Source organism: Triticum aestivum, chromosome 6A (assembly GCF_018294505.1).
Source record: "Triticum aestivum cultivar Chinese Spring chromosome 6A, IWGSC CS RefSeq v2.1, whole genome shotgun sequence".
Classification (NCBI taxonomy): domain Eukaryota; kingdom Viridiplantae; phylum Streptophyta; class Magnoliopsida; order Poales; family Poaceae; genus Triticum; species Triticum aestivum.
Window position 1 is genome coordinate 222,230,133 of NC_057809.1, and position 12,507 is coordinate 222,242,639.

The window sequence follows — 12,507 nt, forward strand, 5'->3', positions numbered from 1 at the left end:
CGGGGAGGCGCCGGGCACTCAGAGCGGAAGTGGCCTGTGCATCCACAGCTGATGCACATCGTCTCCTCCCGAGACCTGGACCGCCCGCTCCTAGCCGGAGGCGGCACCGGAGCCTCCTGCTCTGGTCCAGGGAGGACGGGACGCACGTCAGGCACCGCCCCATCCCCAAAGGAAGGTCCTTGCTAGGCGCGCTTCTTCTTATTCTTGTTCTTCTTCTTCCAGAGCGAGAGCTCGGGCGGGCCGAGAGCATCTTCAAAGCGCCGAGGCGGGGAGTACCGAGGCATGTCGTCCGATGGGCGTTTCCAATCCTGGGAGTCAGCACCACCACTGCGCCGCGCACCATCAGCACCCCGACGCGGCCTTGCCTCAGCTAACTGCTCACGTGGGACCTCCCGAGGGTCACGCACAGCTGGCTCCAACGAACGTTGCCGGTCACGCGAGCTGCCACGGGTCTCCTGGACGAAGGGACGGTCACTGCGCGAGGAGGAGCCTTCCCGGGAGCGTTGTCCGCCGCCAGGCCGGGCCTCCAGTTCGCGACAAAGAGCCACTTCCCGCGCCTCATCAGTGGCCCGCCGGTGTGCGGCATCCTGGCGGCGGAGGTTGCCCGGAGACCAAGGTAGAGGGAGGCGGGGGTCGCGCTCAGGATCTCTCGACGGGGGAGGGCGGCGGAGGGAGGTGCCCGCATAGTAGCCGGAAGCACGGTCCCGACGCAGGGCAACCATCGATTTCGGGCCAGAATCAGCAGAATCCGGGGGAACGGCCGCTTCGGTTGAGCCAGCCCGTCCCCTTGCTCCCTGGCCATCAGGACCTCAAGATAGGAGCGAGTGGAGGGGCGACAGAGGGAGGCGGAGAGGCGGGGAGCAGCACTGGCGGGGGCGGCGCGGTGGACGGCGGCTGTACGGGCATAGACAGGAGATCGAGGAAGGAAGGGGGCGTCAGGGGAGGAAGAGATCCAACAGAGTTGCTAAACCGCTCCACCTCGCCCCTGGTAGCGGGCCATCCTATCCGCGGGTCGGCTGCGTTCCGTTGGATCCAGATCCAGCGATCTGGATCGGCGCAAGCTGCCACGACCTGACGGCTAGGTCAACTGCCATCTGGGCCGTATGGGCCATCTGGGATGCAGGTCTCTCCGAGGGCGCGTCTGAAGGGAATCCCAGGCCCCCGCAGGCCGGCCCACTCTGTAGGTCAGCGTCGGCCCACGAAGCAGAGCCGCCCACGCGGGGCCAGACCAGGCGCTCCTCCCCCTTGTAGGGGTCGCAGCCGCCGTCCATGGCAGCGGCGAGCTCCGGGAACCCCGGCGTACCACCTCGTCGCGGGACCCCTCCCAATGGCGCCCTAGGCCAGGCGACCGCCGCGCGAACCCGGCGGACGGCGCCGCCATAGTTCCGGCGGCCGAGCCCAACACTGCCTGCAGCCTAAATGCACGAGGCAGAGATGGCGCCGCTGGAGAAGCCGGAGAAGCAACACCCGAGGCTGCGGAGCCCCGTTGCCGGGCCGAGCGCGCCACCGCAAGAAACTCCCCGAGGACTGGTGGAGCCAGGGAGATAGGGAGCTCCACCCGGCCGTCCGCCTCGTTGGCACCAGCCATGTCCGCCCAGGAGACGGCGGAACGGGCGATGCACAGGGTCGGGGCCGGCCGCGGTCCAGCGACACCACGACCGGGCGGGACGGTCGCACCAGCGGCAGCCATCGCGCAGGCGGCGAGCGCTGATCCTTGGCGGCGCAGAACAGGCGAGGCAAATTCAAAATCGCCTCCGCTCCCGCACCGTTGAGCAGTCAACCCTCGACGCTCCTTGCATCTTTGTTCTTAAAAATAAAAATCATCCTAAACGTGTTAGCCTAGGAAAAAAGGCGAACCAACTTGTGGTTGGATGGTTATTAGAAGGACAATGGCCCCAGTCCACCAGGGTTCAAGTTCTAGACTTGACGCTGGTGCTCGCATTTTTCTGTATTTATTTCAGGCCTTCTGCCAAATGTGCGTTCAGTGGGAGAAGATCGTCGACGACGAAAGCATCTGTGACGACTTCATCAATCTCAAGATGATGTGTCAGCTCAGCTTCTCGGAGGTGCTCATAGGGATAGGATATGCGTGTGTGCGTCATAGGGATAGGGATGGATGCATGTGCGTATGTATGAGTGTCTGTGTTTATACTGTGTTAAAAGAACCAGACCAAGAAGAAATCTTAGACCCTAGACGCCTACTCCGGTTTAAGAAAAATAAATAACCGTCGGCAAAAAGAAAAAAGAAACAAAGAACCGGCCTCAATTTCTTTGCTGAAAACCCATTCTCAAGTGCAAGCCCTACCGTAACGCCTGGCCTTCTGTCCCGGCGAGCCCAACGTAAGAGCCACGAAACAAACGATCGTGCTCGTGGCGGCAAACTTGGGAGTAGGCGTGGCCGCCACGGTTTTGGTTCCTACAAGTAGCGTGCTGATGGGCCACGAAGCCCACCTCGCCTCCCGCTGCCGCCTCCTCCTCCACTGGGACCTTTTGCCTTGGTCTCTCCTTCTGTGCTGCTCCCGCGATCTCTGCGGGCGCCAACCGTAAGGATCCTCTGTTTCTTCTTCAAGAAAATACTTGAATGCTTTGGTTCGTCGATCTTACTGTTCGTTTCCCTCTTCGATTGCCACCGTGCAGACCTGAGATCGAGCGAGGCTAGCGGCGAGCCGTGTCAACATGGCACTGGTGAGTGTTTCTTCATTCGACTCTGTTCGTTCCATGTTCTTAGTTTAGGCTTTTCTTGCGCCATTGGATTACGGAGAGAGTAGTTAATCCAGTGGTTGCTGTGTGGTTTGAACTTGATCTGGCGATCGTGTTCGTTTCCCGTCATAATTGTCATGATCTCGGGCTCGGCACTAGATTATTCGTTCGTTGGGGTTATCATACTTGCCATGAACTGATGTATAGAGCCTGTCTGCTCCTGCTGCATTGGCTAACGATGTATTCCTTGCCATCGTTCTGTTCCCTTCAAGAGGGGATCAATCGGGGTCGGCTTGCCCAACCATAGCTAATTCAGTGATCTCGTTAGTTTGCCTGGACTATTCTGTTTATTTTGGTTGATTCATCAACCCCTTTTCTGTTGGTAACATTGCATCCCGTTGTCATAGTTCTCATATTCTCATTAAATCATAGTATCATTACCACCCTTTCTCATAGTTCTAATATTCTCACTTTTTGTATCGGCTACATAATTTTGTATTTGCGTAGGTGCTGCATGCTGGCAGTGGAAACAAGAATGTGTTTAAGGCACTCATTGCCGCTGAATACAGCGGCGTCAATGTTGAGTTGGTGAAGGATTTTCAGATGGGTGTCTCCAACCATACTCCAGACTTTCTCAAGATGAATCCTATCGGAAAGGTATGCACCAAATCTTCTTCAGAAGATTGATGCAATGATACAAATCTAATAATGGCTGCTTCTTTTGCAGGTTTCTGTTCTTGAGACTACTGGCGGTCCTGTTTTTAAGAGCAATGCTATCGCACGATATGGTAAAATAGCAACCAAATGATGCTTCTTTAATATTTCATGGACACTTATTTTGATTCAGTGATTAACTCTGTCTCCCTCATCTTCCTAAAGTTGCTCGCATGAAGGCTGACAACCCACTTTACGGATCTTCACTCGTGGAATACGTGAGTGTTGTTTGATATTCATTCCATACATTTACTTATCAATTGTACTTGTTCTTAAGAGTTTTTTGTTCTGTTCAGTCGCACATTGAGCAATGGATTGACTTCTCTACCACGGAGGTTGATGCTAACATTGGAAAATGGCTGTACCCACGTCTAGGATTCTACCCATATGTTGCAGTGGTAAGTGTGGCTATGAGGTGATCATGTACAATATGTTCTTTACATTGAAAAATGTGGGTCTAATCTTCTTTTGCCCCAACAGATAGAGGACACATTTATTACTGCCTTGAAGAGAGCATTGGGTGCCCTTGACACACACCTTGCTTCAAACACATATCTTGTTGGGCATTCCGTGACTCTTGCTGATATTGTGATGGCATGCAACCTTTACCATGGCTTCACTCGGATCATGACCAAGAGTTTCACATCCGAGTTCCCTCACGTGGAAAGGTACTTCTGGACCATGGTTAACCAGCCAAACATGAAGAAGGTCATGGGGGATGTGAAGCAGGCAGAGTCTGTCCCACCAGTTCAAAACAAGGCTGCGGCACCAAAGGAGCAAAAGCCCAAGGATGCCAAGAAGGAAACAAAGAAGAAGGAAGCCAAGAAGGAGGCCCAGAAGCTAGAGCCAGTTGAAAAAGCAGAGGAGGAAGAAGCGGCACCAAAACCAAAGCCAAAGAATGCTCTTGATTTGCTTCCTCCAAGCAAAATGATCCTTGATGAATGGAAGAAGTTGTACTCCAACACCAAGACCAACTTCCGGGAGGTTGCCATAAAAGGTCAGTTCCATTCTAAAATCCGGTAAAAAAATTGCAACCACATCAAGTTACTCATCTTCTCTCTGTGCTGCAGGCTTCTGGGATATGTATGACCCGGAGGGCTACTCCCTGTGGTTCTGCGACTTCAAGTACAACGAGGAGAACACCGTGTCCTTCGTGACCATGAATAAGGTGGGCGGATTCCTGCAGCGGATGGACCTGTGCCGCAAGTACGCCTTCTGGAAAATGCTTGTGATAGGCTCCGAGCCACCCTTCAAGGTCAAGGGGCTTTGGCTCTTCCGTGGCCCTGAGATCCCCCAGTTTGTCATGGACGAGGTGTACGACATGGCCCTCTATGACTGGGCAAAGGTTGATCTCTCTGATGCGGCGCAGAAGGAGCGTGTCAGCGCCATGATCGAGGACCTTGAGCCGTTTGAGGGCGAGGCGCTGCTGGACGCGAAATGCTTCAAGTGATCTATTCTCTTTGCGCCGTGGGGCTGAGGAGATGAGCTGTTTAGGTTTTGGTCATTGTTAGTTAAAAGTTATGGATAATAGTAGTTGATACTATCTGGTTGTACTAGTTAATTTTTTGCGCTATTAAAAGAATTCTGGTCAGATTTTAGTTAAAAGAAACTGGAGAAGTTTGTGTCTGTCTAGTCTATGATAATTGATTACACTGCTGTGGACATGGGATTCTTTTTTGAGGGAGTGGATATGGGATTTGGTTTGTTGTTTGCTCTGGTGGTGAATGCTTGGAGCTGCTATGTGGTTTATTCAGGTGTATCTGGAGTCCGAGTTATGTGTAGTTCCTGCTTAGCTTTTTGTTCTGATGGCTTGAAAAATTGCTTTTAATCTAAAATAACGAAGTGCAGGACATCCAGATTTAAAATTGATACTCCCTTCGTTCCTAAATATTTGTCTTTTTAGATATTTCAACAAGTGACTACATACTCTACATACGAAGCAAAATGAGTGAATCTACGCTTTAAAATATGCCTACATGCATCTATATGTTGTGTTCATTTGAAATGTCTAGAAAGACAAATATTTGGGAACGGAGGGAGTATTAAACAACTGGACGCCCAGGAAAACATGACAACTCCATAAAAAAGAATTGTCGCCCCTGATTGGAAAAATAATGAGTATTGACTATTTCATCACATCAATACATCATTACACCAAAAGAAGGCATGGTAATATGAATCTCCATTTTCAAAATGTGATAAAAGAGGATGCATTTTATCGAAGCGATAACTGAAAGTATTAATATGTATTCATAGAGATTGTGATGCCAAGTAACATCTGCATACATGATATACAAGACTGCATGTGCTAAATATAAGCCTGCATTTTTCGCGGACATAAAAAACTTTTGGTTCCCTTTTTTTCCTTTCCATTTTCTGTTTTAAACCAACAAAAATCAAGATCCTATCTTTGTAGTGAATTCTGATTCTCAGAATCACCCCCACCCTGCTCCAAATACAGAACTGAACAATTATTTACCATGGCACAGAGCACTTCGTGTTGCGCCACATTTTCTTCACTTGGAACTAACACGCTACGCTTTCTTCAGCACCACCTTCGCGCTGCTGCAGACAATTTTCACACAAGGATATGCAGAACCTTTGTCCATACGCATCCATACAGCAGAGATCTTGAATACATCTCCACGGGCTTCAACATGAAAAACTTGGTCCATGTAGTAGCATAAATACTTATATTTTTCTTCTTTTTTTGCGTTTATCCAGATATTTGTCTCACAAATTGTCAGAGGCTTTCTGTAGCAAGTAGCCGCTGTAATTTCTTTAGCGGTGACAAGAGCTGGGAGAACGATGGTCGTTTGCTTGGATCGCTGCACCAAAGATCGATGAGGTGACTGACAGTGAGGCAAGTAGCAGCAAAAGGAGAAAATAAAAGTAGAGAAAAGCGGCATATATTATTTCAAAACGATCTGTTATCTTACTTGTCCCAACATGAAGATATTATGCTAGCAACCAGTGGATCAACCTCTTTGGGAATGTCTAGTCGTTTGTTCTGGAACCCAACTGCTCCGACAACTTGCATTGGATTCAGCCCGCTCCAAGGTACACGCAACGTTGCTAATTCCCATAGGATTACTCCAAAACTGTAGACATCACACCTGATGCCAGCATTCAATTTTCTATCAGCACAAAAGCATGGGAGGAACAGGAGAAGAGCAACATGACTTCGGAAAACTGAACTCACATCTCATTAGCTGGCTCATTACGCAGGACCTCTGGTGCCATCCACTCTGGCTGTAGGCCAACAGGAAAAATAGTCACGATAAGTTATTTACAGCAGATACACACCAGCTGAACAAGGAAAATGTGGGAGGCAATATGCCATTTGTTGGACCGAACCAATGAATCAGTAAATGATTCTAGATGAACGGAGTATTGCACAAGAGCCAAACATAACAAAACAAAAGCATAAGTAAAAAGATCAAGGATATTACTGTTCCAGCTGTCGACTTGGAGGAAAGAAAAGTGTGATGCTTCAACCTTGACATCCCAAAATCTGACACCTGCATGGTAAAATACATATGTACTCTGTAAATAAAAGAAAGGATAGGATAGGCATTAATTCCTGCAATAAAACTGTTATTCCTCTGCAGTTGTTCAGTATTGCACTGTTAAGTTTCAGTTAGACCAACTTCACACTTGACTATACAACCAACAATTTGCGCATTTAATAATAGTACAAAGGTACATAAAAGATGACCAGTGCATCTCTTTCTCCAAGCTCACAAACCCTACATATTTTAGGTGCTACATCCCTCTCACATTGTTTCATAAGTACTTATCAAACAGCAGCCTAGCAAGAATATTCTTGCCTATATTTCAGACTAAACTCTGATCTTAGCCTCCACTCCGTCTGCACCTTCTCATTATATTTATGCTCATTTAATGCAAGTGCAGCATCCCATTTTGACTCCTAGCTAAGAATACCCAAATATTCCTTGAACAACAAACAAGCCTGTATATTAAATACTCCTGAGAATGTGTACTATCACCTTTTGATATACCACTCTTATCATTTTTAATATACTTCATTAGTTAACTATAAGATATCCCAATCTAGTAGCATAAACAATATCACTGGGCCCCTTCAATTTTGGAATATACCATTGATGTACATAAAAGCAGAATAAGCGCAAACTATGTAAAACATTTATACTCAAATTAAAATTTCCATAGAACTCAATTGGCAGTATATCTAGTAATTACAAATGGAGTTTATTTAAAATCATATATAAGTATAACAGACGTGTATATATTGTACATGAGGAGTTTACATACTCACAGGAGTACGGAACCATTTCCTATTAAATATATAAACAAGGACATGCAATCCAGAGATCTATGTAAAAACAAGTATGGAAAATTAAGATGGGTGCATATTTTTTCTAAAGCAACATCATACCACCTTTAGACAACCCTTGATTCATCAGTGGGCAGCTAACGGTACAAATGTTTATTAAAGGTGAAAGTAGACTTACAAATTACAACAAAACTAGCATGCCCGTTCATTAACTGAAAGATGATTGTGAAGAAGAGAATCACCTTAACAACCCAATTTTTGTCCACTAAAAGATTTGGTGATTTCAAATCACGGTGTACAATAGTAGGATGGCTAGTGTGCAAGTAATTCATTCCTTTTGCCTGAAAGAATGAAATAAATATCAACTGACTGACAAAACAAGCCACGACAGATGACAGCAAATAAAGCAACTAGCCAAAGCATACCACATCAAATGCCATCTTCAACCTTCGTGTTTCATCAACTTTGCTATTTGGCCGATGCAATAGGCGATATAGGCTCCCTCTGGCAAAATAAAGTACATCATTTTTGCTATAACTTGGAAGGCATTTTTTTTGTTTAAAAAGAGGGAGCTGCAGAAACCTTGGAAGGTATTCGGTTAATATAGAGAGATTTGGAGGTTGCGTCACATATCCCAAGAAAAGAACTACATTGGGGTGTCTTAGCCTTGACATGATTCGCACCTAAAAGATAAGGAACTAATACACAGTTAGTTGACGCACAAGTTCGATAATAGCTGACACTTCAACTGTAAGGGAGACGCAAAAGTGAACTTACTTCACATTTGAATTGCTCCAGTGCAACACCTGACAAATCCTGGTCAAGGAATTTCTTTACAGCAACCTCCTGGGATAAATGAGGACAATACATTACGATAGCAGGAATCAAAAAACAAATTAGAAATTGAGTTCCACTATAAGTCTTCCTCTTCTGACTAGGTGAATTTCTAAAATTGGATCTGACTTTTCCAGTTGGTTAACTTTTAAGGCTCATTCCAATCTTGTTAATTGGTTAGCTTTTAGTAACAGCATGCATATAATAGCACTGCTAGAGAAAACTAGTTTTCACTTGAGACAACTAGTTTTAACTTCATGTAACCATGACCCACCATAAATAACACGGTTTCAAATACGCATTAAACTGAATATGAAGTGCATAGAGACAACTGATCTGCACAAGAAATATCACTTCATCGGCATTAACAACCCACCACCTTTTATTGCCTTGCAATATGAATTATATGTGATATAGTGCATAATATGTCAAAACTGAAAATTCCTAGCAAAATATGGATATGCAAGTTCACTATGAATATGTAACTTACCGTGCCATTCCAATCTGCATGATAAACTTCCCCATATGAACCTGCGGAGGAAAATGTAAGTTCATTGAATGGAGAATATATTACAAAAGGAGAGGATCAACACAACTGATTGCAGAAGTGCAACGCGAAAATTGGCTAAGAAGATAATACTTCAATAGAACTGCATAACAAGATCCAGCTAATTCATCATTACTCCACATGTTACTTAAAAAGTGCATATTTGTCTTTACCTATCAAAGTCTCAAAGATCAAATTTTCAACAAATAAAAAATTTCAGAGTTGAAACATCAGAGCCTGACATTCCAATATTTCTTTTTAACTTCATAGAGTTTTACCAGCAGCAAAAAACATAACACATTCAGTTTTGCCACACATATGTTCCTGTGAACTAATTTTCATTTAAGAAACTTAATGCTGCATGTTTCCTTAACTTCCTTCTAAACCTAAACTAACCATTTACTGCCTTATTAGAAGGACAAGGATAGGAAATTTACAAGCATACCTAGACCAATGCGCTCTCCTATATGAAGATCTTCCCATGATATTTCATCTTCAGCAACATCATCCATAACAGAGCTGATTGTTTTCGTACTAGAACAGCTCAACTTGCCCAAATTCACACTGCTACTTCCTGACATGTTTGCCAAAGATTGTTCAGCAACCCTTTCACCCTCAATCGAAATAGTACCCAAACTTCTAATAGTTGCTTCTGTATTTTCTACAGGGTATTGTACATCTTCACAAGGTGGCAAGGGAATCTTTGGTAAAGAATCTTCAGCTACAGAACGTTCTGGTGTATTTTGACCTGTTTGAGCAACTAGCAACCATCCAGGAGTTTCTTTAACTTCAGGATTAGAGTTTTTGCCCATCTCTGTTGTATTGCCAGAATTATGACTATTTTGACATGATAACAAACCAGATGGTAGCAAAGCACCACCCTCCAGGAGCAAGTCATGCAAATTTTGTGCAAACTGTGGGTCCACTACTCCAGGAACTAAATACTTGGAAGTGTCATTCACTTTCTTCTGCTGAGAAATACCGCCTTCAATGTTGAACTCGTCAAATTCGCCTTCGTCGGAGATAATGCGTTGTTTAAGTGGTTTCTCTGTGTGACATGTATCTTCCAAATGTGGAGTCGGAAGTTCTAGGACAGAATTACGATCAGATGAACTTCCACCCATGTCATTTTTACTCTCATATACACCGCTAACCTGCTCAAGAGCTATGCATAGTTCTGCAACACTCTCTTCAATGGCGTCACTGCTCAGTTGACTATTGTTGGAGTCCTGAAATTGACTGACAGAAATCTCTGAAGGTATTAAGGTGCCTGGAGCTCCCATCAAGTCAACAATATATTCAGCACTGCAAAAGCCCCATAAGATTGTTTTTGTACGTCAATAAATTAAATATCCTAAGATCAAATACGAAAAGATAGTTAGCAATAATAAAAGGAACATACCTGTCAAAGTCGATTTTAACAAAGTTAATAGCGCCTTCATCTGTTCCAGTATAACATATTCCTTTGACAAGCTTGCATGGCAGATTAACTCGGTCAGCTAGTACCTGAAACCATTTTGTTGAGTTGTTTTCTTTGCTCAGGGGATCCACTGCAGAAGGCAATAAAAAAACAAATGCAATAATCTTACAGCATCTACTACATGTATGGTGCAGCAAATCCATGATCCACAAATGCATCCCTTTTATCAACTATGCATCTGGTGCAGCAAATTCATGAATCAACAACGCACAGCAAACTAGGATAACTACTTTATTCAACTACCATAACTTCTTCACTAGTTATCTTGGTTGTTAGGCAACTAATCTTCAAAAGTAAATACTCTGAACAGCAGTTACACAATATAAACTATGCAATGTGACGGAAATTATTAGCATCCATCCATGCCACATTTGCTACAGTCGATATAATGTAACGTGGTAGGTTATTGGTCACATGAACACAGGACATTTGCAGAGGTACTAACCTTAAAAAGCAGAGATCTGTGGCGCGAGAGCCCAATTCCAAGTGAACCAAGAGGAAGGGCAATACTGTTTAGCCCAGCACAGAGCTGGCGGCTCTTTGTGGACCATTCCCTGTTCATCGCATCAGCATCCTCCACTACACCACCCATGGCATCAACTACTAGGCTAGCTATCTTCTGTACAAGCTCAGCTGACGCAATTCCACCGCGTTCTGCCCTACTTTGTGCAGCAATCTCCATTGCTCTCCCCTCAAGGCGCTTCAACATGGGATCACGCTCCCGGTTCACCAAAATGACGACATAAGCAACATCTCGCCCTACGGGAATCGCCCTGAGGCTGCTCAAGGATGGGAATTTGACCTGGAAGCCCGGATCCATGGGTGCGCCACAGACGTCGTAGAAGCCATCCGAGAGCTTCTCATCGTAGTTGACCACGTTGTGGTTCCAGTAGCGGGCGGAGAGGGCCTCCATGGTGGTCCGGTCCCCGGGCGCGGCGGCCGGGCCACCCAGGCTGATGCGCTCGGCGGCGCGCATCTGAACGGAGTCCGGATCGACGAGCCCCGCGGGATCCGACGCCGAGATCGCGAGGGCGAGCCGCACGTGGTACTCCTCCTCCAGGCGCGTCATGGTCGTCTCCGCCCCCATCCCCGTCGGCTCCTCGGGGGCCGCGGCCGCCGGGGCAGGCAGCGGAGGGTCGGCAACCGCGGCGGCCACGACCGGCGGCGGCAGAGGCGAGTGGGCGGAGCGCCGTTGCCGCGGGCGGTGGTGGTCGGGGGACGGGGTCGCCGCAGTGGCCCCGCCGGCGCTGGCGGTGCCAGCGCCGGCGCTGGAGAGGTGGAGCTTGCGGAGGAGGTGCTTCATGCGTGACATGGGCGGCGGCAGCGAGGGGGCATCCGGCGCGGCGAGGGTTTCGAGGACCTTCTTCTTCCTCCTCGATCCAATCCAATCCAACACGGCTAGCTAGCTAGCTAGCTAATCCGACGGGCGGAGGTATTAAAAATCTGCTGCTATTCTAGAATAGATCCATCCAATTGCGGGGTACTATTCCTCCCCCGAAATATTCTATCGCGTCCAGTTGCCCTGGGCGATATATTCGTTGCTTCGCCTCGCCTTCGCCTCCGCCTCCTCGCGGTGAAGCCTCGAAGACGGCAGCAGTACAGTACTATCTTCCCCTCTCCTTTTTTTTCTTCCTACTGGCGTGGCGTGGTGGTCGGGTGGGGTGAGGGTAGCGATAAAATGCTACTGAAATGGTAACGTGCGGTCTCCCGTTTCAGGGCACAGCTACGGAAGGGGAAGGAAGGTGAGGATGACGGGGAGCGCGGGTGACGTGAAGGGGTTTCGATCGTGCGGCCGTGATCTGCTCCGCTGGCGTGGAGTGTAGCGTGGGAGTGTTCTCCGAGCGATAAAAAGCACAGCAATTTGAGAAACGAAAATGTTAGAGCATCTTCACCCGTTCGGCCCTCAGGTGTCTG

At 47.0% G+C, this 12,507-nt stretch overlaps 2 protein-coding genes across 2 annotated transcripts; one reads left to right on the plus strand and one right to left on the minus strand.

Moving 5' to 3' along the window:
- Positions 1–1,586: 1,586 nt before the first annotated feature.
- Positions 1,587–4,880, plus strand: LOC123129577 (elongation factor 1-gamma 2). The gene is made up of 8 exons (XM_044549686.1): positions 1,587–1,736; positions 1,986–2,066; positions 3,208–3,357; positions 3,428–3,488; positions 3,580–3,632; positions 3,711–3,812; positions 3,895–4,411; positions 4,485–4,880. Exons 1-8 carry the CDS (start codon positions 1,587–1,589, stop codon positions 4,862–4,864), a joined length of 1,494 nt encoding a protein of 497 aa, XP_044405621.1. The 3' UTR covers positions 4,865–4,880.
- Positions 4,881–5,641: 761 nt separating this feature from the next.
- On the minus strand, positions 5,642–12,249 carry LOC123127322 (probable serine/threonine-protein kinase SIS8). The gene is made up of 12 exons (XM_044546973.1): positions 11,039–12,249; positions 10,516–10,619; positions 9,559–10,418; positions 9,057–9,097; positions 8,510–8,578; positions 8,315–8,415; positions 8,158–8,236; positions 7,975–8,073; positions 6,867–6,935; positions 6,617–6,666; positions 6,354–6,530; positions 5,642–6,242 (listed from the first exon to the last, which is right to left on the minus strand). The coding sequence occupies exons 1-12, from the start codon at positions 11,903–11,905 to the stop codon at positions 6,158–6,160; spliced, it is 2,601 nt and encodes an 866-aa protein (XP_044402908.1). The 5' UTR covers positions 11,906–12,249; the 3' UTR covers positions 5,642–6,157.
- Positions 12,250–12,507: the final 258 nt, after the last annotated feature.